General features: G+C 45.1%; 1 protein-coding gene across 1 annotated transcript; it reads left to right on the plus strand.

Moving 5' to 3' along the window:
• Positions 1-289: 289 nt before the first annotated feature.
• Positions 290-27565, plus strand: Cybrd1 (cytochrome b reductase 1). Its single transcript, NM_001011954.1, is given in 4 exon segments — positions 290-487; positions 11921-12129; positions 23811-23965; positions 24704-27565. Coding segments are annotated over 4 exon segments (861 nt in total). The 5' UTR covers positions 290-294; the 3' UTR covers positions 25008-27565.
• The last annotated feature ends 328 nt before the right edge of the window (positions 27566-27893 follow it).

Below are 27893 nucleotides of genomic sequence, written 5' to 3' on the forward strand. Positions count from 1 at the left end.
CTGACTCACACACTCTAGGAAGTTGGATCTTCATCAGGTGGTGGCCACCACGCAGCCAGAGCTCACGGTGTGACCTCTTGATCGAGGGAGGGGGTAAGGGGTGGGACCGTCTGGAGCTTGGGCCCGCGGCACCCTCGGGAGGCCCCATAGCCTGTTACCCCGAGAAAGCCCCTCCCCACGGGCGGAGACGGCGCCGAGGAGTCGCCGCCCTGGCCCCACCGCCTGGCCAGTACCCCGAGGCCACTGCAGCAACGCCAAGTTCTCCATCAGTCTGTCCTGGAGCATGGGTTGCTGATGGCCATGGAAGGCTACCGGGGCTTCCTGGGACTGCTGGTGTCCGCGCTGCTCGTGGGCTTCCTGTCGGTGATCTTCGTGCTCATCTGGGTCCTGCACTTCCGAGAGGGGCTTGGCTGGGACGGCGGCGCGCTCGAGTTTAACTGGCACCCGGTGCTCGCCGTGACCGGCTTCGTCTTCATCCAGGGCATCGGTACTGGGACCCTCGAAGGGGATGGTGGGGTCACTGCGCGATGGGGACCTGTGGATTCCGAGGAATCCATGAAACTAGGGAAGTTTCCTTCTGTGGGCAGGGCCTGAGCAGTCAGGATCGCGAAAACCCTGCTTCGGCGAGGCCTGCCTTTGAACTTGCTTCAGGTCTCCTAGGGAGAGAGGAAGGCGGGGAGCCCAAGTCTCCGCGCAGAGCTGGTGCCTCTCCACCCTCTGCCCTGTCCTCTCCTCCCGAGCGCGAGCACCGGGCACTTCTATCAGTCACCGGCTGCTGTCTGGCTGTGCTCCACTTGTTGATGTGGCGAAAGTTCCGTGGCAGAGTTTTGCTGTCTGGAATCTGGCGGGGAGGTGTGGGCAGAGCGTGGCCCCGAAGGATGGCTGGAAGCTCGGGGTCGGGTCTCTCTCTCTCTCTCTCTCTCTCTCTCTCTCTCTCTCTCTCTCTCTCTCTCTCTCTCTCTCTCTCTCGTGTGTGTGTGTGTGTGTGTGTGTGTGTGTGTGTGTGTGTGTGTGTGTGTGTGTGTTGCTATGCAATGCCACTCATCGTCTTGACTGTCTCTTTCAGTTAATGTGGCGGCACACCATATTCATTTTTCCAAAAAGGCTGTGTGTGACATTGAGAATGCGTTCAGAAAAGCAACGCTGTTGTGTTGGGGTTGGTTAGTTAGCACAAACCATTTGAGAGGCTCGGAACTGGTTCTAGCAGCCTGGCTTCTCAACAGGCCTCCTCTCCTTCACCAAGACTGAAAGTCCCACAAACGAGCAAACACAGAAGCACTGGCTTCTTTCCTGAAGAAAAATTGTTTTTGTGTGTGTTGTCCCCGCCTACCCCGCATGCTTTAAACCTGTGCTAGGGCCTCCAGCAAGTGTGGCCAACCTTCTTCCATGGAAATATGAGGGAAGGTATTACTAATGCTCAGCTTCTGTGGTGTGAGGTAGGCATCCAAGCCGTTTCATTGCATAGTTCCCAGCCATTTGGCCACTACCCTAAAATGCGAAAAACATATCCAAGTTCCAAAGTTCCGACCACCAGAAGCACTCTTCCCTTCACGGTGGAGCCCTTTAGTTTTAGCCAGAGTTGTTAATATCCTTCCTCTGTCTAATCAAATAGTCCCAAACGTCTCTTCGTGGCTTCCATCCACCCAGAACAGCTCCGGACGCTGTGAACCCCTTTAGATGTTTGGATGGAGTGCTGTAGTTAAGGGTGAGGGAAACACAGATGACAGCGGGTTCCCTGTCAAGCGGGTTGACTCCAGAGCTAACCAGCAGGCGCAGAAATTCTTTTCAGCGCCTTATTCTCAACACCTCCCCCTCCCAGTGCTCTCCACTTACTGTGCTTTCACAGCAATGTGCCCACTTTCTGAAAAGTGGTCTTTTTAGCAAGTCAAAACGCCATCTAAAATATATTTTGAGGCCATCCATTCACATTGGCATGCATTTAACTCTTTTCCTAAAAGGATTTTCTACGTTCTCTAAACTTTGCACTTAATCTGTTTACTTACTTAGGGGCAAAAAACGTGTATCTGGGTATACTGGAAATTTTCATCTGCTACTCTTAGACAACACTTATTTCTCCTAAGTTCAGTAAGTCTATTTGTGCTAACATTCTATTGCTTGTCTGGTCAACATTACTAATCCTGTTTACAAGGATTCTAGATTTGCAACAGGTTTTAATCACACAAGGCGGTTAATGAACTAGCTTTTTCATACAGTGAAGAGCTTTTTCATACATGCAGAGTGAAGTCAGAAAAACTACTGAACCATCCTAAACCCTCTAGAGACAACTGAGGCTGACTTTTGACTTTAGAGGCTGTGAGGGAAACACGGGTCAAGCACTACCCGTGTAGTCGCAGGGTGTTTTATTGTGTGTAATTGCTTCGGGGATTTTTATGCTATGAGATGTTACATAGAGGACGTGATAGACGCTATTCTGTACCTCCTATACACTGGTATTTGGAGATGATGCAGGGAAAACTAACACACAATCACTGCTCCAAGTTTAAACACTTTACATAGGCGTTAAGCAAACAGGATTTGAAACTGTTGGGAGTAGGAATGGATCCTTGGGACCTTTATGAATGGAGTAAGCTGCAGGAAGAGGCTACAGAGATGGGTTGTTAAGAGATGGGATGCTACTGTGCTGTTAAGAGCACTGGCTGCTCCTCCAAAGGACCTGAGCTCAATTCCCAACGCCCACTGACTGACGAGCATCTGTAACTCCAGTTACAGCAGATCCTAACCCTCTTCTGACCGCCATGGGCAGCAAGCATGCATGTGGTACACATTCATATATGTAGGCAAACTACACATAACAAAACACTTTTCAGAGAAGCGAAAAGGTAAACCTTTTGCCCCTGTCCCTCTCCCACACCAAGTATACTTATGGAAACATATGTCTCCCTAAAGCATAACAGATATGAGGGGGTCTGAGAAAATAAAGCACACTTGTCATGGTGCCTAGATTGGCCTTGAATTCCTGTAAAAGGGATCTTCTTAGAGCACTGCAAATCCCGAGACGACAGGTGCATGCCACCCACCAACTACCGGTGTGTGCCACCACTCTCTGCTAAATAAAAGCTCAGACTAATGTGAAATCTAGCCACACTATGACATGAATGAGGAACGGTTTAGTAGAGGCATTGTCTTTCTCTAAAGCTAATGCTTCCTGTGAAATACAACTTCAGGGAAACCAGAGAAACGGCCATTATAAAGAGGCCGCAGAGGGAAACAATCGAGAGCTCTCCAGCGGCAGCTGACCTTTTTAATGGTTCAGTGTGCCGGAATGGATTCCTTAGTGAAAAGGGGAAAATTCAGGTGTCTCCATTAGTGAAAAGAGGTCTTGGCAATTCTACACTCCTTCCTCTCTGTATGTGCAACTGCCTTGTGACAGAAGCTGAAGGGAGAGAAATTAAATAGCTTAACAATCTCAGATTGGTTTTGTGAGAGAATTTAACTACATTTAAGTAGCATTTAAAAGACTAAAGAAAGAAAGAAAGCAGTTACTAAAGGCAGTTGGAATATCCTCCTAATGTTCGATAAGTGAGTAAATTCCAAGATCACTTAAGTACATTTGAAAAGGCTCATGGACCCCTGACAAAGAAGATAATAGAAAAAAAAATTCCTCAAATTACTTCTCCAGAAGGCACCTAGGGAAGAAGCCTTGATGACAAAGTCTACCAGAAACTGGGAAATGGGGGTTTCACATGGCATGAAAGGACAGTCCAAAGCACCTCAAAACATATTTTAGCTACAAAAACCCACATGTGAGTCACTTAATAGTGGAACCAAGAGAGCACTTTAAATATAATTATTTTTCTTCTGCTGAATTCTTAGTGCCTTGAAGTGCATGATAAGTCATTATTATCTTTTTTGTCCTGTTATTTTTTCCCCATGATTTTGGAGAATGAACTCCAGGCCTTGTACCTGCTGGGCAAACGCTCTACTACTGAGCTGCATTCCAAGCCTCTGCCTCTAGTTTATGAGAAATTTCTTTCTTTTTTTCTGCGCTGGGAACAAATCCAGGCCTTTACACATGCCACTCAAGTGCTTTGCCACGGAGCTACACTCCTGGTAATAAATAACTGTTGCTCGAGTCATTCCTTATTCCTGTCTCATTATTAAATTGTTAGTAGCAAAATGCAATTTCACAGTCACTCATTTGTAATGGTAATGATGATAATAACAATAACAATAATAATAATAGCAGTGTCCAAAGTAAAAGAGCCATCTCTCTTGCCCAGTGACTGTTCAGCAGTTTAGAAACACCACTTAGCCAAACCCGGGGAAGAAAGATGCCCCGTCATGATGGAAAAGCATCTTCGTTCCCAGGTTTCTTGGTCAATAGCCTGTGACTGCCTGAGTACTTGCTAAGCGCCCTGTCCTCTGGCCTGCACAACTGCACAGCACCTCACGTCAACTCCCCCACTTCCTGTTGTTAATTTCTACCCCCGTTGGCATAGCTCCAACATTTTATATCTACCGTCTTCAAAAGCCCACACCCTCGGGGACTGGACACATGGCTCAGTGGTTAGAAGCATCTGCTGCTTGTGCAGAGGACCCGGGCCCAGTTCTCAGAATGCCACGGTGATTCGCAACCCTCTGTTAACTCCAGTTCCGGGGGGGGGGTCTGACACCTTGTTCAGGTCTCTGAGGGGGACCAGGCATATATGTAGCTCACGTCCGTACATGCAGGCAAAACACGCCTACATAAAGTAACTAAATAAATAAACCCTAAATACCGAAACCCCGAACTCGGGACTCTCTATCCTTTTCTGGCAACTGCCTCATTGTGTGTGTGTGTGTGTGTGTGTGTGTGTGTGTGTGTGTGTGTGTGTGTGTCCATCCATAGAACTTGAAATGTATGTCAACACTGAAGTCTATGATTCATTTCCACCTCTTCTTTCTAGAACCTTCCCCAGTCAAACTTTACATCCCTCTGCTACACAAGAGACCTCTGGGTCTACAGAAACCAACCAGCTCAGCAGGACATAGGTAGGGACCAGAGGTTACAGCCGTCCACTACAGGTCCCCTGGAGGCAACCGTCCATGTAGCTAGCCACACAGCTTTCTTAGTTACCCACACACTTGTTTTCCCGGGGACAGCTCAAATACTGGGAGAGCACACCCATACTGAAGGGATCTGGTCTTAAACTCCTCACACCCCATAGGAGCCATCATTGTCTGTGCTGTATAGACCCAACTCCCAGGATCCCTCAGGAATTATGTGGTGATTGAAAAGTGGCTTCCAAAAAAAAAAAAAAAATCAATTCCAATCCCTGTTTGCAGATGTAACTAAGGCCCTCAGATGAGCTCTTCCTTGGTTGACCACACATTCAGTCACTCATCTCCCCTATTAGGGGAAGTTGAAAGGGGTCAGAGACAAAGTCTCAGAGGGCAGGCCAGGGGTGTTTAGGAGTGGAGATTGGCATGGTGGGTCTACAAACTGAAGAGCACCACAGATCGTGGGCCCTTGAGCTGCTAAGAGACAGTGATGTAATACACCCTCTCCTGGATCCTACCAAGGAAGCAAGGTTGCCAGTGCTGAGAGAGAGAGAGAGAGAGAGAGAGAGAGAGAGAGAGAGAGAGAGAGAATCAGAATCAGTTCTTTACTTCCACCATATGTGTCTTAGGAATTGAAATCAAGTGATCAGTCTTGACTACAAGCTCCTTTTCCCACTGGACCATGTTGTTAGTCCAAATTTTGGTTCTCCTTTTTTTTTTAATGATCTATCTATCTATCTATCTATCTATCTATCTATCTATCTATCTAATGTGCATGCATACATGTATGTATTTTACAGGCATGCCTGGTACCTGGGGAGGTCGGAAGGGTATTACATCCCTTGAAACTGTAATTAGAGCACCAAGGGCTCTTAACCACTAAGCCATCTCTGAAGTCCCCAAATTTTGGTCCTTTTAAACTTCTAAGTTTGTGGTAATTTGTCACAGGAATTGCCTTAGGAAACAAACACAAGATATAGCAGTTACCACTGCTCTCTGGAAAACCCAAAGTATTGCCATTCTCATGAAAACTTCATGGGGTTTTGTTGGCTCTCAAAGCATAGCCCTGGATCACAGCCAGGGGGTTTATTGTAAGTGGCATGGACTAATTCCACTGGTGACAAGTGACTCTTAGGAAGACAAGTGACCCCAGGTCGAATTCTCACACAGCCAAATCTAGGGATGAATGGAGAGGTGGGGACTGAACTGTAGAGAGGCCTGGCAGAACAGGAGCTCCCACCTAGCAACAGCAGAGTGTGGCTACGTGGGGATGCCAGTCCCAAGCTGCCAGCTTCTCCCATTTTGCCAAAACAGTCCAGATATTTAAGAAGTGGTTCAAGGGGTTCTGGCAGTCAAGAACACCTACTGCTCTTCTGGAGGGCCCAAGTGTGATTCCCAGAAATGTCATTTGGTGGTTCCTGAGTGTCTACACCTCCAGCTCCTGGCTGACCCTGGCTTCTCTGGGCACCCACACTCGCCTGCATATGCCTACCCATAATTAAAAATAAAATAATAGATGCTGGAGAGACAGCTCCGAGGTTAAGAGCACTGGCTGCTGTTGTTCGAGAGGACCTGGGTTCAATCCCTGGTACCCCTATGATGGCTCACAGCTGTCTGTAATTCCAGTTCTAGGGGATCCGACACCCTTACCCCAACATACATACACATGAATTAAAGATAAATAAAAAAATAAAATAACGGTCCCCAGCTCCGAAAAAAAAAAGGAAAAGAAAAAAATAAATCAAAGTCTTAAAGAGGAAAAAAAAAACTCGTTCAAACTAAAAGTAAACAAGTCAAGGAAACAACGAACTCATCTGTGTGCTGAGGAACAAAACATCCGGGTTCCCTTCTGTGTCTTTGAGGCCTCTTTAGAACGTCCTTAGATCAGCTTCAGTGGTTTCCCTTATAGCAATGACAGAGTGGGAATCTTTCTCTTAGTCGTTTCCTCGCACATGGTGAATCTTGACATAGTAAAAAGGCTGAAGTGATGACAGCCTTTGACGGTTCTTTTCAGAGTTTCCTCTCTTCTTAACGCAGCGTCTCATGAATCATCCCAGTCCGTTGACTGGCATTCTTTGTTTTTGAGGCAGGGTTTCCCTTTGTAACTCTGGCTTCCTGCAACTCTCTTTGCAGACCAAGCTAGCCTCAAACTTGCAGTGATCCTCCTACCTCTGTGTCCTGGGTGCTGGGACAGCTGATGTGTGTGTGTGTGTGTGTGTGTGTGTGTGTGTGTGTGTGTGTGTGTGTGTGTGTGTATGCCAACTGCTGTATAAAACATGAGCAGTGGGCCAGTGGGCAAGGTGGGCACATCATCAGTAGAGTCTTTGCTCAGCATACCTTGGGTTGTATCCTGAGTATAGGAAGGAAGGAAGGAAGCAAGGAAGGAAGGAAGGAGGAAAGGAAGGAAGGAAGAAAGGAAGGAAGGAAGAAAGAAGGAAGGAAGGAAGGAGGGTAAGTAGATTTGTCTTTGCTATAAGTTGTTCCCATTTGATTTGGTTAGAAATGAATAATGATTTTTTTTTAAGAACGTAGGTTATAGCTGGCATGATGGTAATACATGCCTTTTACACACCAGCACTCAAAAGGCAGAGTCAGGAGATTCTTTGTGAGTTCAAGGTCATCCTGGTCCACAACCCAAGTTCCAGGCCAGTTGAGTGTAGGGTCACAGTGGTTCTTTAATGTTTAGCACTGACTGGGATAATACGTTCAGCTCCTCATTTGAGTAATCATAAACCCGGCCATGGCCAAGCAGCTCGACTAGATCAGGTACAGTTCTTTTTCTAATGTGTGATAATAATATTGGTACGAGGTACAAGGAAACACAGCCAACTTTTCTAATGACATGAAACTCTTGGATAGGGGCTGAAGAAATGGCTCAGTGTTTAGGGGCACAGTTTGCCTCTTCCAGAGGTCCGGTTTCCAGCACCCATACAGTGGTTAGCAACTGTCCGTAACTCCAGTTCCAGGGGATCCAATACCTTCTTCTGGTCTCTGCAGGCACTTCCTGCACAGGTGCAGAGACATTCGTGCAATCAAACTACCCAAGCACATAAAATAAAGATAGAGAGAAAAAGAAAAAAAGCTATTCCTCAATATTTATAAATATCTATCCAATTGATTAATCCTGTCTGCCCTGGTCCTTTTCATACGTATATTTGCTAATAAACCTCTGCCTTCGTGATTTCAGTCCTCTCAGAGCCAGACGCTGAGCCAAATCCCACCAGTCCACATCCCTGTCTTCATTTCCGTTTCTCCGTATTCGTGCGCGTTGCGAACTCCTCCGTCTTGCTTTAGCCACTACAGGATTTTAAAGAGGGCTCTTTGCTCCCATTTAAAGTTGAGATCCTCTGGAGGGGATCTGGTAAAGTGTGGGTGCACAGGGAAGTGAGTTGTAAGGGCGGAAGCTGCTGCTGTGAACATTCCGTCAGAAGGGGAAATAATACTTCACTCTACGAGGGAGGGAGAGTGTAACGGCCCACGTTGCTTAAGGAGGCCCCACACAAGTGTTTTAAAACTCCAGGGTACTTCCAAACTCAATGGCTTATTCTTACTTTTAAATTCTCCTTGTGCTGAAGTGGGCTCCAGAGCAGAAAGTGTTCCACTTACTTGAAAGCTCCATTTGATCTTACATAAAGTAGCATTTATGTCCGCATGGAATTTTGTCTTGAGATTTTGACTGGTACATGTTACTTATGTGTGAGAGCTATATGTGCATCGGTATGTGTTGGAGCACTTTGTGTGTGTGTGTGTGTGTGTGTGTGTGTGTGTGTGTGTGTGTGTGTGTGTGCAGTTGGAGGTCAGCTCCACGTATCTTCCTTTTAGTTTTGAGAAAAGATCTCTCGCTGAACTGCTGAACTTGGAACTTACCAATTAGTATAGACAGACTGGGCCCTGGGGTCAAGCCTGGGACCTGCTTCAACCCCAATGCCCAAAGTGAAATGCCCGTGGTTGCACAGGAAGTGCTTTACCCTCTGAGCTATTTCACCAGCTCTCCTTTTTAAAAGAGGATTTGGGCTGGTGATATGGTTCAGTGATGTGGTGCTTGTGGCCTGGCTTGATGAGTTGATTCCTAAATCCCATAAAGTGTCAGGAACTGACTTCTGAGAGTTATCCTATAGCCTCCCCACAAGTACAGTAGTGCATACACACACACACACACACACACACACACACACAAATAAATAATTAGAAGATGACCTGTCATAACAAAACTGATATGTCAGTTTATCATGAGCCATAAATGGTTAACCTAACCATTTCACAATACAGAAGATCATGTTGTATGGCTTAAATATATCCAATGTTCAAATATATCTTTTTTAAAAATACGGTTTCATTGTAGCCCAGTTTGGCCTGGAACTCACTTTGTAACCCAGACTAGCCTAGAACTCACAGCAATCTTCCTGCCTTAACCTCTCAGTGCTGAGATTACAGACAGGGGTCGTACCATCTATTCATTTTAAAAATGAAATTGAAAAACAAAACAAACACGAGAATCTGTTTATGTGCTGAGATGACAGAAATAACTACTGCTTTGTTAAATTTCTTTTTCACAGATACTTTGTGGCTTCCCAGTCGGTGACAGGCTCAAGCTAATATCTGATAGACAGGTTTCTTCCTTCATGAGTCACAGAGGTTAAGTTGAGAAGAACTATGATCAGTGTTTTCTATGTCTGGGGGAATCTATCAAAATCCTCTACCCCTGATCTGATCTCAGTTTGACAGACTCAAACTTTACATGTGACACACACACAAACATACATAAATACATAAACATACATAAATGCACACATGTGTGTTTAACTGTATGGGAAGAAAGCTGGTGTCAAACCAGGGATCACCTCTTAGACAGTGTATATATTTTCTTATATGCCTGAGTTTTGATTATACAACTATTATCTAATACATATCTAATGACTAAACACAAATGACCGTATTTCCATCTTGATAGACTTGAGAAAAATTACATGCGGTTATGAACTCCCTCCTCCTTTCTTCTTTTAAACATTTTTACAGTAGTGTGTTCATTCCACTGTCTGCTGCTTTTCCTCTGAAGGCATTTAAAGTGTCTGTATCAGGCATGCTCACATTCCTCTTGACTCTTGAAGGGAGTGGTCCTTAGGGTCAGAGCCCCCAGCAGAACCCTTGTTTTCATCACACCACTCCTGCTCCCTCTCCTGCCTTCTCACTGAACCTCAGGAATGGAGTCTAGGTTCACACAGAGAGCAAGAACAGCTACACTCCATTCTAGGCAGTTTTACAGCTGCTCGGGGAACTTCCTGTTTAGTAAATGTGGTCTGATTTGTTAGTCTCACTCGTTTTTCCTTAAACGGATGGTATTTCGAATATTTATATATTTTTGGAAAATGTGTAAACAGCATTTGAAAATACAGCATTCCCGGCCACCCTTCACTTGTCCCAAGTGCCTTTCCAACACACTCAGCTGTGCAGCAGAGCCGTTGGGAGGCGTGGACAGATGTGGGAAGCCAGGACAGATGTGGAAACACCCTTGTGTAGCTTGCACCACAGCTGTCAATGAAGACTAGTTGAGCCTAAGTGGCTACTGGGTTTGCAAGCTTAAAAAAAAAATTAACATTAAAACTATAAAGAATCCTTTCAACCACCCAGAACATAACACACACACACACACACACACACACACACACACACACACTCCCTCTGCTCTTAACACTCAGGTAATGCATGTTAAGATTGGCGACAATGTAAAACAAAATAACATTAAGCTAGAACGTACAGCTGATGAGAGTCAAGTATAACGCAGGCTGGTGGAGGTGGAAAGTCGGTTGCACCCTCACCTTAGTGGAAGCAAAAATGTGATAGGAAGGAACCACAAAGACTCTACACTTACGATTGTCTGGGTCCATTTTGGCCAGTGGCAAGCACATATCCACTTCAGAATTGCTTCATGGCTTTCCCTCAGGTAAATAATAGGAACTGTGTTGAAAACCAGTGAAGGGTTAGGTATGCTGGATTGCGGCCATTATTGGAGAAGGAATGTCAGTATGCAACCAGTTTACAACTGCTTGCCACCCGAGAGCTGAGGCAAGAGTATCGCTTGAGATCAGGAGTTCAAGAGCAGCCTGGGTAATGAGAGTTGGCTCTCAACAAAATAACAACCCACAAAGAAAACACACTTTTGCATGAATGCAGATGGTTGAAAAGTCAAGTTTTGAGAGAAATAGACAAAAGGGAGAAAGAAGCAAGTTTTAACAACTAATGAGATGTAGATTTCAGTTCTATGGGAAGCTTTGGCACATTCCTCTGTGTGGTCCGTATCTGTGGTACTGGAAAGAAACAAACGGTTCACTGGAAGCAGAGTTGTCTTTGAACGTTTGTTTGATTGTGTGTGTGTGTGTGTGTGTGTGTGTGTGTGTGTGTGTGTGTAAAATGGGTCAAATGGTGTTAGTGGGTAAAATGGTGTTAACTAAGGAATGAATATGTTAATCTCCCTCCCTTCCCCTGTCTCTGTCTCTCTCCTTCCTCTGTCTGTCTATTTGTCTGTCTGTCCATCTGCCTGTCTGTTTGTCTATCTCTGCATAGTGTGTGTATGGGGAATGTGGTGCCAGGGCACAATTGTCCAGATTAGAGTACAACTCCTTTTTTTCCACTATGAGGGTCTTGGGATTTGAACTCAGGTCATCAGGCTTGGTGTCCGGTGCTTTGTCCTTCTGAGCCATCTTACTAAACGATGGTGCTGACAGTGAGGTCTGCCGGTGAATACATGTTTTGGGGCATCCACTCAGGGGTGAGGTGGCAGCCTAGGAGACTGAAACAGAGTGCAGAGAGAGGGGAGGGTGGGAGAAGCAGAAGCCAAGGGGAATCATTTTTGGAGGTGGGGCTGTCCAGTAGGCCAAATGATTTACTTTATGTCGATTTTTCAAACACTTTGTTTCCTTAGCCATCATCGTGTACAGATTGCCATGGACCTGGAAGTGCAGCAAGTTCTTGATGAAATCCATCCACGCCGGGTTAAACGCTGTGGCTGCCATCCTGGCCATCATCTCAGTCGTGGCCGTGTTTGATTATCACAATGTCCGAAAAATCCCCCACATGTACAGTCTGCACAGCTGGGTTGGACTGACAGTTCTCATACTCTACATCCAACAGGTCAGTGACTAGCTGACAACAGATGTTTTCAAAACTTGCTCTTCCATTTGTGTTCAGAATAACTCTTGCCCCAAGGGGACCACGAACCTCAGAATTCACAGCTCAGGAACTCAGGTGTACGATTTATCACTTTGATATCTGTCAGCAGGGAAGCTGCTATCTCCTAACATCTAGGCTAGCATCATCCAGACTTCAGTCCCATGCTCTAATCAGCTAGGCAGGAGCTGTGGTTCTTTTCTACTCTGCTGCGTCCTACGTTAACCTTTTCTAAGTAATAACGCTGATTTTCTTCTTCTTCTTTTTAACCTTTTGTGAGATGTTGAAGGCATAGTGATTACTTTATTTATTCTTTGCATGTGTGGGTAAAGGGATGCATTCTGAAAACATTGTGCGGAAGTGAAATTTAATGGTGCAGGATAGTCATTCAGCAGTTTGATGGCGCAACAGTAAAAATGAACGTTCTGGTCTTTTAAGCTCTTCACCATGTTGTTGAAAAATCTTTGTAAATGGTTTTGATTCAGTGTCCTTCCCTGTTTGCATAGTGCATATTCAACTTCCTGGTTGCAATCATTGTGAACTTTACTTTTCTATGCCTGCAGAGTGAGACACTAGGTTGGGTACATAGAACCCAAAGCTTATCCTAAAATAAATGGCCCCTTTAAAAGGCAGGCCCTCTTACTGGACATTGACTGTTTTTCTTCTAAATGAATATATATTTTTTAAAACCTTGAATCATGATACATTCTCATTAAATAATGATTAATCTCTTTGGACATTCTTCGTTATTTAAATCTTTTAACCATTCTGGAGTTATGGGTTTGGAATGGAAAGGGGCCAGGAAGGAAGAAGATGCAGGAGAAAACAATCCTGTATCCTCTGTGATCTGCCCAATCGGTAAGGCAAATAGCTGAGCCTGTCTCAGATCATGTGTCCTCGGGGTTAATTTTCCTTGGAGTTTTTTGTGGATCTGAGGGACCCTTTCTCCATTCTCACCAGCTGGCGAGACTTCTCCCCTTAGGAATGAGGATGGCAGGAGCCACTGGAACCCATAGATGGCTTGGGGGACCTACCTGGTACATTATCATCTCTGTGGGGCTTTGTTCAGTTCTAAATTCTGACTCAAAGGCCGGTTCCTTAGCTTTTCCTATGCTGAGGCAGAAAGGAGGATGTGGCCACAGGCTGTGCCATGCCAAGCATTTCCCTCCATCCTTCCAATGAGATATCTGGGACAGCCTCTGGGACGCAGTGGGAAGGAGCTTCCTTGAGTTACACAGCCAATGGCAGAGCTGGGACTCAGGCCCCCACCGGCATTTAGTTTCACTGTTTCCATAACTCCCAGACTGACGGCCTAGCTTGTGTGTGAGCACTCTCAGGGGAGGACCATTTAACCCGCTGAGGGTAAAGATGAAAACACTTAAGTTCGTAGCTGGCTTTCTGTAAAGGTCTCCAGACATGCCCGCTCTTACTTTACCATTGATCTAGTCACATAGATGGCTGGCGACAGGTTCTGCCTTGTAGATAAAGTGCACTGGCTCTGTTTCCGAGTGCAGCAGCTGAATGGACAGAACTAGATACCTTTTCCGAGTTACTCGCTCAGTCAGCATCCCTGGGTTGTGTGAAATGGCAGAAGTGTATTTCCTGTACTTCTTGTATCTTACAATGATTTCTTTAGCGCACCTATGCAGAAGCATAGTAACAGGCTAAGTGAATAAGCCGCACAAGGAATACATAAATAAATGCAGACTCTCTCTATTAGATATGGCTTTTAGACTGAGTTTCTCTAAAACTCACACACACACACACACACACACACACACACTACATACACACATGCACGCACACACATGCACACACATACATACACACACACACACACAAACAACACAGAACCGTTTATTCTTTGCTCTGTCTCTTAATATGTAAGTTAGAGAGAATTTAGAAATTAACAAGAACAACAACAGACAGACAGGAACCTACTGTGATGATTTAATCCCAGTTCACTCTGACCCGAGAGGCTGCAAAAGTCCAAGAGTGTATAAGAAACTTTTTTATCTTATAACACCTACTTAACCAAGTCTGCATTTAGGTAGCCCATACATACCATATCACATTAAAAAATCTAGATTAAGGACCTAAATACAAAACCGAAGTCAAGGAAAAGAGGGGAGGGGGATGTGTGTAATCTGTGTGGTGGAAGACAGGGAAGGCCAGAAGGCTGGTAAGAAATCCAAAAACTATATATGGGGAAAATGAAGTTACTACACATTTAAAAAAAAATGTATGTGACACGAGGCAACAAAGTGAACAGAAATGACTCAAGAACTGTGGGAATAGTCACTTGTCATGTGTCAGTGGACAAGCGACTCTAAACCTTAATAATAAAGAGTTGGGGCTGGAGCACAGTTCAGGGGTTAAGAACACTGGTTGCGTTTACAGAGGGCCCGGGTTTGACGCCCAGCACTGGTACAGTGGCTCAGAGCCACCTGTAACTCCTGTCCCAGGGGTCCGATGTCCTCTTCTGACCTCCACAGGGACCAGGCACACACACATCAAAAGACCTACATGGCAGGCAACACATTCATATAGTAAAAATGAATAAAGAAAAAATAATAATTAAAAAGTCAGCCAATAGAAAAAACTCGGGGTCCTAGAGTCAGCTCAGCAGATAAGGATGCGCGCTGCCAGGTGCTGCCAACCACGGCAAGCTGAGTTGGGTCCTTGGGTCCTATGTCTAGAGAGTACTGGCTCGGCAGGAGGATCTCGGATTCAAAGCCAGTCCCGATAACTTAGTGAGTCCATGTCTCAAGATGTACTATAACAGAAGGGCTGGGGATACAGCTCAGTGTAGATTGTTAGTCCTGTATGTGTGAGGGGCCGAGGTAAGTCCTCAGTAGAGAGGGAGCAGTTTTAATTTCCCAGCCAAGACAGAGTCACTGTGAATGCCTGTCCTGGGGGACCTCACTTGTTGGGGGCAGGATGTCTCACTCTCCAAGGGCCACACTTTAGTCTCAGCCACATTGCTGCAACTCCCCCTTGCCCAACACACACACACACACACACACACACACACACACACACACACACACACACACATGCACACGCACACACACACACACACCAACTCTCCTTCCAGCACAATGTTATCTTAGTTCATGAGATAGTTTGTGTTGCTTCAGCTCAACCCAAGGAACAAAGCTAGCTCAGATGAAGAGGAAGCGGTTTCAAGACTAGATATTCTGCTAGGGCTTGAGTGCACCACTCAAAGCCTGGGTTTGCCTCCCAAACAGTTGGTGTCTGGGTTGTTGGATTATCAAACTAGAAGAAGGCGGCAACCGATAATACGTACAACAGCCCAATGGTCTGTGAGTATTTCAAGACCTGAATTCTTTCCTTTCTGTGAGAGTTGGCCTCCCAGGACATTAAAGACAAACACGCTCAAGTTCACACACAAGTCTATACAGACATTTTGAATCACTGTAATCGATCATAGGAACTTCTATGATTTCATGACCAGCCTAGTTTAGAAAACAGGGCCCCTCAGCCTCTACTTACCCAGTCTAGGAGTACATTTCTGGAGCTGCTCCTGTCCACAGAAGTAACCAGGCTCCTCCTCGGGTTATCTTTTCCTTGATGTCTGATGCTGCTTTATACTTCTACCACATACGGTGAATTAACATATTAACACAAAATAGCAAATGTGTTGTTCACTGTGGTAACTTGTATGAGAAATAGCCCCCATAGTGTGGGGAGAGGGGCACTTGGTTCCCAGCTGGTGGCACTGTTTGGTGGGGGGAAGGGGGTGGTTAGGAAGTTATGTTGCCAGGGCTAGGCTTCAAGATTAAAGGCCTCCCAGCACTTCTCGTTCATGCTGTCTGCTTCGAACTTGTTTGGAAGGTGTGAGCTTTTAGCTTTTAGCTTCCCATTCCTGCCATGGTTCCTCTCACTACCTACCTTGGCTGCCCACTGTGATAGAATAGACTCTCGTATCCTTGTATCCTTCGGAAACTCTTAGCCAAAGTTAACTATGTGTTTCCTTGTCCTTTGTATCTTATTGCAGCAACAGAAAAGCAACTGATACATTCGTGTTACCTTCCTAACTGAACCTTAAAAAATGTCTTATGCTGTATTCCGAATTCAATTACAACTTTTAGTTTTAATTTAAATTTTTCAATTTTAAGTCAGTCTGTGGCAGTGCACACTTTTAATCCCACCAACTCAGGAGGCAGAGGCAGGTAGATGCCAGCCTACTCTACAGAGTGAGTTCCAGGACGGCCAGGGCTGCACGCAAAGAAATCCTGTCTTGAAAAGACAAAGAAAAAAATTTATTTTTGCATGTATGTTTTGCCTACATGTATGCATGTATACCACGTACATGCCTGGTGCCTTCAGAGGTCAAAAGAGGGCATCAGATACCCTGGACCTGGAGTTATGGATGACTGTGGGTCACCCTGTGGGTGTTGAGGACCAAGAATGAGTTCTCTGCAAGAACAAGTGCTCTTACCTAGTCAGCCATCTTTTCAGCTCACAACTTTTTAGGGCAACTAATTCAACACCATTGATTCCTTTAGCTGTCACCTAGACGTTGCTTGGTTATTAATATGTTTTATTATCTTACGAGGGTACGCTGACCTTCAACTCCCCATGTGGCCAAGAATGATCTAACTCCCGGTTCTACTGCCTCCATCTCCCGAGGGCTGGGATCACAGATATGTCCCACCACACCTAATTCATGTGGTCCTGGGGACTGAACCCACGGCTTTGTGCATGCTGTGTATCCTGGCTTGACTTTCTGTTGCTGTGAGAAGACACTGAAAAACCAAGTTGGGGGAGAAAGAGTTTATTATGCTTTACAGATTAGAGTCTGGCTATTATTAAGGGAAGCTGGGGCGGGCCCTCAAAACAGAAACCTTGAGGCGGGAACTGAAGCAGAGGCCATTGTAGGACACTGCTTACTGCTTTTCTTGGCTTACTCAGTTTGCTTCTTATATCTTCCTAGACCTCCTACACAGAAGTGGCATAAATACAGTGGGCTGGGCCTTCCCATATCAGTCATTAATCAAGGAAATGCCCCCTGTGGTTGGTCCCAGTCACATTCCCACCAGCAGGCTGTGTGTGTTCCCATGTGGCACAGCACTGTCAATAAGTCTCCTGTTCAAACTTGTAATTTCTAACAAGCTAATGAGTATAAAAAGGTGTCTTCAGGCTGGTGAGATGGCTCAGTGGATAAAGCTGCTTTCTGTAAGGCCGATGACCTGAGTCCCAAGGACCCACAAGGTGGAAGGGGAGAACTGACTCGAACAAGTTGTTCTCTGACCGCCACACCTTACATCATGACACATGTACACACACACACACACACACATACACACACACACACACACACACACACACACACACACACACACTTCACACTTTAGACTTTAAGTGAATAAATAAAAGATGTCTTTTGTGGCTCTGATACCCACTTCATTTTCTAATACCCATTTATATAACCTGTCCATTCATAAAATGGATTTGTATATCTTTTCTAAGGATTCGCAGGAATTCTGAATCAGATCCTTTTTATCGAGATGTATTATTATGTTTTCTTCCCATTTGAATCTTGCCTTTTTCTTCTCTTCCCGTAAGTAGAGACTCTTGGTTGTAACCAAGTGACTCATTTTTCACCCGGAGTTACAGTTCTTCAATTGCTTTCTTCCCATGACCTTATCAGGAAGTTCTCCCTTGTACCCCTCCTTTATCCCCGTATGGATTATGTTCACAGCACCTTCCCCTGATGTAGCCCTGCTCCTGCCATCCATCTGCGATGGCAGTGTTATTGTGCTCTTTTCTCTGCATCCCAGACAGTGCAGGAGGAGCTAGGGAAGGTTCTAGAAGTGTGTAGAAAGGTATGGGATGAAAGGTGAGAACCCTTGACTCCTGTCTTGAAAGGGAGCTCACTGTGGAGAACAGTTGCTTTCCATCTGCTATGTCCGACTCATTAGACGATTCCATTATTCTTTATATGTCGGGAGGGAATCTGGACTTTCATTGAACCTTTTTTATCTGTTGAGATAAATGGTGTTTCTCTCCTTTAATCTGTTAATAAAATCAAGGACATCGGTAGATTCTAATTTTAAGCAGTGAAATAAAAATGTATTTGATCATCTGCACATTCTCCGTGCTCTGAAATATCTGGATCTGGTTCACTGGACTGCTTAGAAATTTGGTTTCATAGCATTTCTTGGTTTTGTTTAGAGGAAGGGACCTTGGCCGGTAGCTTCTCTCTTGCTTGCATGAGAAGGGCATACAGTGTTTGTAAACACAGGGTTTGCAATCAGGGAGAGCCTTTTTGTTTGTTTTTTGCTTTCTTATTTTGTTGTTGTTTATTTGGGTTTGGGGTTTTTGTTTGTTTTTAAGACAGGGTCTCACTGAATAACCCTGGCTAGCCTGGAACTCCCTATGCAGACGGGGCTGCCCCATAGAGGTCTATGCCTCTGCCTCTCAAGCGCTGGGACCACATGCAACACAGGTGAGACCTGTCTGCAGTGGGCCTTCCATTTGGTAGGTGGTGACCTTAAATGAGTTGCTTTAGCTTCTCACACGCAGCAGTAACGTTTACGAGCCTTCACAAAACCAAATCACGCTTGAAAAGGCCCAACCCCGGGCGGGGCACACTGGGATGTTTCCTCAGCTGTTGTCGGCTCCTTTGTGATCTCAAAGTGCTGGCTTTCATTTTTACTAGGGGTAAAAGAACATGTATTTTATGTCAGTAAAATTCATTTCCCCAGCAAAGTAAAACATACATGTTACGGTGACGTATCTTCCTAGGCAGGGACATATATCATTCCAAAAGACAAACATGGGATCCGAGAGACATATTTTCTGCCTTCGTTACATGCACAGGGGAATACAGGTGCCGGAGTATTAGGTAGACCGTGTGGGGTTTGATCATTCTGAGAGAGTGCTCTCATGACAAAGTGGGGGCAGATTCCACTCAGATTCCACTGAGACCTGAGCCACAGTCCTGGGGTTGGAAGCTCAGAGCGTCTTCTGGGTAAATGGAATAGCCTGTGAGAAGAGTTTGCTGTGCATGACTAACAGGAAGGAGTCGAGTCTGCCAGCCGGTATGGAACATGATTGGCAGATTTCAAGGCACCACTATAGAAGTCTAGTGGAAGGTGTTTGCTGGGGTTCAGAGAGACATGGCCCCACTGAGAGGTAGGGTAATAATGGTGAAGGCCAGTGGACAGACACTGATGGTATAGGATGTAGAAGTTAGTACATTTGGGAAGAAAGTGATGGAAAGAATGAGAGCCAGTGGGCAGATAAGAAGGGGAACCAGCGGGGGGCGCAGGACATGAGGGATGTCTCATGCCCCTGGAAAGACCTGCAGACGCGATTTGGACATTGTCCTTTAGCATTGGTGATAGGAGGTCGCAGTGGATTGAGGAGGAAGTGGAAAGACTCCGCCAGGGGCTTTGTGTGAGAGGAGTAGGAGAACGTGAGCAGTGTTGTGAGTGGAAGTTGGTGTTTGGAGACCTGGGGAATATTTGGTGAGGTTCCCCCCCCCCGGGGGGGGCTTGTACTTTATATCAGAGAAGCTTGGGCATGTGAAAAGATCAATGAGATGACATCAGATGGCAACGAGATGTGGGGGCCGGAAGACACAATCATCTAAAGAGCAGGTCTGCAGGAAGCGGGTTGTAGAGGTAGATGGAAAATCAGAGGTGCAACACCAACCCCACTGTCAATGAAGAGAGGGAGGAGTCTTTGAGGTTTGCTTGGTGCATGGAGGAGAATGGGGTGAAGAGAGGGCTGATTGGTGATGCTGACCGAAAGGAGTCTCCCATTGATGCAGTCTTCCTGGATGCCATCAGCAGTTCACTGGGCTTTGCAGCCAGGGTCACTCATGACCTGAGCAGAGCCAAGCTGGGATGTTGCCATGTGCAGGTGCTGAGAGGGGAGCAGGGAGATGTCAGATGTCAGCCAGAGGCTAAGCCGCCATTGTGGTGACCACAATCTGTTTATCCACATCTGTGAACATGTTTTTCTGATGCCGGTTAGAATTTTTAACCTTGAAAGCCGGGTGTCGCCTTGCTCTTGGGTGTGAAGAACATAACCTGGAAGTGAAGTAGCTCGATTTTCTCAAAGGGCAGCAGTCTTAGCATCTCCAGGGAAATGAGGAGCACAGGTTCTCGGCTTCCACCAAGATCAGCTCAATCAAAACCATGGGATTAGGGACCAAAATCTGCTAAGTCTAACAACCTACCAGGCCATTGAGTACATGGTCATGCTTGAGAGCAACTGATGTAAAGAAGACACTGTAACAAAAGGTTGGCTACACAGTTAGATTCTAAAAAACAATGTATTTCTTTTTAGTTTATGTGTATAAGTGTTTGCCTGCATGTGGGTTTGTGTATCTCATGCATGTCTGTTGCTCTTGGAGCCAGAAGAGGTGTTCAGATCCCTTGCAACTGGAATTACAGGAATTTGTGAGATGCCATGTAAGTGCTGGGTCCTCTACAAAAGCAACAAATGCTCTCAACCACTGAGCCATCTCTTCAGCACGGACATGTGCACAAGCGCGCAGGAACACACACACACACACACACACACACACACACACACACACAGACACTGCCCACTCTTTGGCTGTTTGAACTTGCTCCGATTCCCCTGTCTCAGCTTCCGAAGTGCTGGGATTCCAGGCATGTGCCACCATACCTGGCTATGTTATATGAGCCTTATGCAAATGCAACGAGTACCAGGAATACAGGAGGCTGAATCACCTTGTGTAGCAGACCAAGCACTCAAGACGACTTCCAGTTCATAATAGAGGTTTCAAAATATATGGGGAAAAAATGAAGAAATGAGTGCATATGCAGATATGCAGAAAGATGAAGGGGAGGTGGGAATGCGTCATGCAATCCTGTAATTAAATTAAGCCATCAAATCCACCTCCCAAGCCTGCAAAGCAAACAGTGTCTGATGGGAAAGCTAGCCACACAGATGGCTCCTGCTCTCATGAACCATCTTCACAATAAAAGTTTTTTTTAAAAAACGACAGCAGGGCATGGTGGCACAGGCCTGTAGCCCTGGCATTTGGGAGGTGAAATCAGGGGGATCAGTTATTCAAGGTCATTCTCAGCTGCTTGGTGATTTTCCAGGTCAGCCTGGGCTAACATATCTATTTCTTAGAGTGAGATAAACTAGCACAGTAGAAGACACCCCCGTGTTTTAAGAGAGCAATGACTAAGAAAAGCTCAACTGTTTAGAGCAAACCCTACAAAAGTAAATTTTTATTACCCAATTACAGCAGAGCCTTAATTTTCTATTGCGATAAGAAAGACACTATTAGGAAGACAACAAACAAAAGAGGTTTGGGCTGTAGTTTCAGAGGGTTAGAGTCTATGGTGGAAGAACAAAGGCTTGATGGCAGGAATACCGAGAGCTCACATCCTGATCTGAAAGTAGGAGGGAGGGAGGGGAAAAGGGAGGGAGGAAGGGAAGTAGAGAAAGAAAGGTTATATAATGAGGCTATATAATGGGGCTATATAATGAGACCCTAGCTCAGTGGGGGTGGGGGAATAAAAGGTAAAAATTAAAAAAAAACAGGGGGTTGGGGATTTAGCTCAGTGGTAGAGTGCTTGCCTAGCAAGCGCAAGGCCCTGAGTTCGGTCCCCAGCTCCGAAAAAAAAAAAAAACAAAAAAAACCAAAAAACAAACAAACAAAAAAAACAGACACACATGATAAGCACAAAAGAAATGAGATAATAGTAAGGATCTTGGGGTAAAAATGGTCAAAAACAAGAACTATGTATTCCACTGGGAGGACTCAAAAAAAGATACAAGGGTGCATTTCAGGAAGCCATCTATACAAAATCTCTGGCTTTCATTGAGCTGAGCTGTATTTCCACACAGAAAGCATAGCATAGGCAACGGAAGTTTGCCTTTTGATACTAACAGCATCACTGAAGGAACTGTGGGAAGGAATTGTGGGACGGAATTGTGGGGATATTTTGAAAGACCAAAAGTGAATCCCTGGGCCATTTTCAACATATTCAGACATCAGGATATTAGGTGAACAATGAGATATGCCCATGGCCATCAAAAGCTTTTTGCTCATTACCAGTGCCCGCTATACGGATCCTAAGGTCTCAGGGTTTTGGACCCCACTCGGCCTCTGTTCTGGCTGCGCATCAGAAAGGAGGAACAGCTACAGTAGTTATCTCTCCATCTTCTCTATTTTAATACTTTTTAATTTAACTAAACATACAAATACTAAATCAGTACTTGAAGAAAAGAGTTCCAATAAATTCTATAAATTCAATAATCTGAAAGCAGCTACATTTTCTCGAAGAGAGGAGAATAGTTACTAAACAGAAGCCAGGGGCCAAAATAACAATTGTAGGGGTGGAACAGACTTCAGCTTACGTAGACATCCTACTGACCTCTGTAAAGAAGAATCCCATCACAGACTTAGTTACTGAGAGAATTAACCCAGACAGCATCTGCTTCTTCCTCATAAATGTCAGTTTCTCTCTTTCTGTTTTTGGCTTTTGAGACAAGGTCTCTCTGTGTAGCCCTGGTTGTCCTGGAACCAGACTGGCCTTGAACTTGTAGAGATCTGACTGTCTCTGCCTCCCAGGTGCTGGGATCAAAGGTCAGGCCACCATGTCTGGCATCAGTTTCTACCCACATAGCTTTGTAGGCTGACCAGAGTGAACTACATGTCCTTGGTTTGGTTTTTGGAGGAAGAAGAAAAAAAAAAAAAACCCGTTTTCTCTTTATACTTAATAAACAAATTGCTATATCCTTAAAATAGGGCATTAATTACCAAACAAATTAAACTAGATAAATGTATTGAAATGACAATATCTGCCCATCTGCAAGATACACCGTTAAGGGGGGAAAAAGCAAGGTGCCCCATGTATACACTTAAAAACATCAACTGTGTAAACAGGGCACATTCAGTCCTACCACTTGGGAAGTTTGGGTTGAGGCAGGATTGCAAGTTCGAGGCCATCCTGGAGAGCACACACACACACACACACACACACACACACACACACACACACACGCAAACACACACAGAGGTGGGGAGGGAGCATGGGAGGGAGGGAGCAGGGGAGAAGGAAAGGGGAGAAAGAAGGGGAGGGGGAGGGAGAGGGAGAAAATGAGAGAGTGTTTTGTTTATGTTATATACACATACATAAATATTCTTATGTGGGCATTAGGAACTTTCTAGAAGGAGCCAGGGATTATTATAAATGCTAATTTTGAATGTTGGAACTGTGCCTAAAAAAATTCGATGTGGGGCTGGAGAGATGGCTCAGAGGTTAAGGGCGCCAGCTGCTCTTCCAGAGGTCCTGAGTTCCAGTCCCAGCAACCACACAGTGGCTCACAACCATCTGTAATGGGATCTAATGCCCTCTTCTGGCCTGCAGATGTGCATGCAGATATACGTAAAAATACATACATACATACATACATACATACATACATACATACATACATACATATTTTTGTAAAAAGTTTAAAAAGAAAGAAATTTGCTATCCATTTTGTAACCCCTGGTTCTGCCTCTGCCTCTTAGGTGCTGGGACTGAAAGCATATGTCACCACAACCAGCTAGAATAATAATTTAAAACTGATAACCATTAAAATTAAATGATAACCATTGTTCTTCTGGTGTTCAGCTTGTTGTAGGCTTTTTCATCTTTCTGCTTCCATGGGCTCCGCCCTCTCTCCGGGCAATCGTCATGCCCATACATGTGTATTCTGGACTCCTCCTCTTTGGAACAGTGATTGCCACGGTCCTCATGGGAGTGACGGAAAAGCTGTTCTTTGTCCTGTAAGTCTGTAGCCTTCTTTCTCTTAATACGTAAGCTAGAAAATGTAAAAGATAAGTCCAAGAGGAAAATATCATATAAATAGCCATTTTAAACGATTTTTTAAAATTTGTTGTGTATGAGCGTTTTACTTTTCGTATGTGTCTGTGTACCCCACGCAAGCTGTGCCCTTGAAGGCCAGAAGAGGGCGCTAGATTCCTCTGGGATTGGAGTTTCGGGCAGTTCTGAGTTGCCCGCATGGGTGGGGGGGAACCAAATTTAGGTCCTCTAGAAGAGCAGCAATGCTCTTAACTGTTGAGCCTTCTCTCTAGGTCTGTAAATAGCCCTTTTATAATTAAAAAAAAAAGTAAGGTTTAACTATTTTTAATTTAATTTCTCATCCCATACATATAGTATAATATTACTAAAAGTGTGGTAGAATTATTGGGGTTGTGAGTTGTGTATTCATTTTTGGGGTGTGTGTACTTTATGCTAATTGTAATTATAATTGTAATTATAGTATGTATTCATTTCTGTATCCTCTTTTTGTTTTTGAGTGATAAGAGGTATCTCAAGTGCTATAGTCTTTTCTTGAGATTTTAAATAATTTTATGATATTCTACAGTGTGAATAACCTCTATGTCTGTTTAATGCCGTGCTTTAAGGACATTTACCTTGAAGCTGCACCAGGGTTCACCCTGAGCAAGTAGAGTCAGTGTATGCTGTGCTTGTGACTGGACCCCCTTTCGCTTTCTTCCTAGGAAAAATCCTTCGTACCATTCATTCCCACCAGAAGGTGTTTTTACAAATACCCTGGGCCTTCTGATTCTGGTATTTGGAGCCCTCATCTTTTGGATTGTCACCAGGCCACAATGGAAACGCCCTAGGGAACCAGGCTCTATCCCTCTTCAGCTAAATGGAGGCAACGCAGACGGAATGGAGGGCGCCATAGCAATAAGCTCCGCCCATAACATGGACGCTGCAGACGCAGAGTTAAGCAGCGAGGGAGCAGCCCGGAAAAGAACCCTCGGCCTTGTTGACACTGGCCAGAGGTCCACCATGTGAAATGTTGATGCAGCCACGTAACTTCTCTTCCAAAGTCAGCCCTACGATTTAGCTTCTCCTACCTAGCCATAGGCCGATGTATATTGTGGTAACCAAGGAGGTTTTCCTGAGAGCGATTGTGTTGACTGAGGCCTGTAAACTTACCAAATGTAAAAGGACATGATCAATATAAGTTGTGATTGTTTCCTCTTTCCTCTTGAGGACCCGGGCGTTGGATGTACCTGCCAGTGGGTTGTCTGATGAACTGGTAGCACCCTTGGCCTCTGGCTATGCCCCATTAATTCGGGGAGCCCAGTGATTTCAGAACTAGGTAGAACCTCTCTTAATCTTTAAAATTAGATCACAAATACCTGGAGAGGGATTTGGATCATTGTGCCACAAAGATATTGTGAGGAAAACATGGGGGTGGCAGCGGTGGTGGTGCCTTAGGAAAATATCTAGTTCCCTCTCCAGCTGATTTGGCCTCACACAGACTCTGAACGTGACAGAATATACGAGGGTGTTTTGGAGCAGTTTGGTTAGTTGCAGACAGCTGAAGAGATCTCTGGTTAGACTTGGAAGCTTTTGTAACACTCAGTCCAGTGCCAGTACTCCGAGGAGCCGGTATACTTCACGGTTCAGCTTCTGAACCTCTTGCAATGCAAACACGCTCAGGCCCCATAAACCCGCCTTGTGTCCGCAGCCTGTGAAGGGTGCCCTCGAGATTCTGTTTTTATTTTCCAAAGTGCTTCTCTAGCTCTTACTATGTGCTTTACAAATATTAGCTCCTTCAGTCTCCAGACAGACTCTGCGAGACAGGTATTGTAACTAGCCCCATTTTAGGTGAAAGATCTGAAGCTTGGAAAGGTTATAACTTGGCCCAGCATCACACACTTCTTTAATTGGTGGAACTGACATTCAAACCCTGGCGGTCTGGCTCCTCTGCCCAAGATCCTATATTTCACCATATTCCTTCCCCTGTTTATTCTAATTGGCAGCACTATGGTCTACCTAGGAATAAAGTTGCAGATGAAGGCTAGTGGAATTGTTACAGGATGCTGCCTTACCTTTGGTCCTCTTCCAAGGGGACCCCTTAGATGATGGGAAAGGCGCCGGAAAGACTTGGATGGAGATCCTGGGGCATTAGCCATTGCCAACAAGCCAGAGCCTGCCTTGATGCTCTCTAATTTTAACAGGGCATCTGTCTTGCCGACAAGAAGACTTGGACGAGGATACTCACAGCCTTCAAGCCATTACCATACTGGTTCCTCGGGATCTTAGCGGCTGAACACAATTTGGAAACACACATATCCTGGTCTGCCCTTCCCTCGGACCATAGGCAGGTTCCTTCCTGATTTCTGTGGAATTTGGAGTTCTTAGCAGGGAGCTGAGATTTAGAAGTGATTTTCACATGGCCAGACTTCTCTCTCAGCTCTGATGGAAACCTGCAGTAGTAACTGGGCCAAAACGATGCCTGTAGCGGGTAGTTTAGGCGACTGTGCTCTGAGCTCTCAGACAGTCGCAGGCTCGTACCTGCCCAGGAGCTCTCTTCGATCCGAGGATGAAAGACACGCACATTAGCTAATTTTTAAGTTGCCTTATTGGGTGTGTGGCTGAGCTCTTCTAAGCCATCCACGGCTACCATGCGCTTACCTTTACTCCTAGCTCAACATCTCTAAATCTACCCTCAACTTAGTTGCCCGCTCACTTTCTGCGAAGCCCATTGGTCTTGCTGCTCAAGATGCTCTCAGGCTGCCCTTCCGTGGGCTGCTTTCCTTTTCCGCCTACATTTTGGAAGATCTCCCCTGCAGCTCTGAGTCTATTCCACCTCTCTCCCCCAAGTACCTTAGTTCTACCTTTTCCACCTTCTCTCCTAGCCTGCAGAAACCTGGAAGTCCCGCCTATTTCCGCCCAGCCATTGACCACTGGCATCTTTATTGATAGATCAAAAACCAATTGGGAGCAAGGACCTTTAGTGTCAGTAAACACAGATTCCCGACTAAATCAAAGCTTCAAACCACTCCTCTACAGAGGCCTGGTGCAGATTGCCTGGTTTTTGGTTTCTCTGCATTTTCTGATTGAGGCACTTGGGCACTAAAGTGTGAGCCTTGTAGTTCCAGCTGCTCGAGAGGCTGAACTTAAGGTACAGTTCAAGGCCAGCCTGGGCAACTGAGTGAAACTCTCTCTTAGGATTTTGGTTTCTCTAGTAACCCAAGTTGGCCTCTCTCGTTGTATAATTAAGGGTGACCTTGAAGACGTGGTTCTCCTTGCCTTCCCAAAGCTGGATGACAGGCGTGTACCACCAGCCACTGTGCCTTAGCACGGCTCCGTCTTTTAAATAAATAAAGCCAAACCAAACAAGAATTTTAAGATGGAGAGAAAAAACGTGTAGTTTACAGAGAAATACACTTAACATGTTTGGCGTGTAGCGAAATTCCTTTTAGGTAACATGATTTATTTCCAAAAGACCAAATACGGGGCGGGGTTGGGGATTTAGCTCAGTGGTAGAGCACTTGCCTAGCAAGCGCAAGGCCCTGGGTTCGGTCCTCAGCTCCGGAAAAAAAAAAAAAAAAAAAAAAGACCAATACAACCTTTAGTCTATCAGATCTCCCAAACTCCATAACAGCTCAGAATCACCTCAGTGCATCATTGGTTCCTTCCTATTAATTAATTCTACTTCCAAAATCAGTAACAGCATCAGAAGCACTATGAATGAGTGACCCAAGATCATTCTTCAGCTAGAGAGTTCAAGACCAGCCTGGGATACAGGATCCCCTATCTATCTCAGAAATCCAATAAATAAATAAATAAATAAATAAAATCCATATGCGTGCTAGGTAAGAGTTACACCAAACTAAGTATAGTTACACCAAACAGTTTGGTAACAGAGTATAAAGAGCCGGGTCA

This window comes from Rattus norvegicus, chromosome 3, assembly GCF_021556685.1.
Source record: "Rattus norvegicus strain SHRSP/BbbUtx chromosome 3, alternate assembly SHRSP_T2T, whole genome shotgun sequence".
In the NCBI taxonomy this organism is placed as follows: domain Eukaryota; kingdom Metazoa; phylum Chordata; class Mammalia; order Rodentia; family Muridae; genus Rattus; species Rattus norvegicus.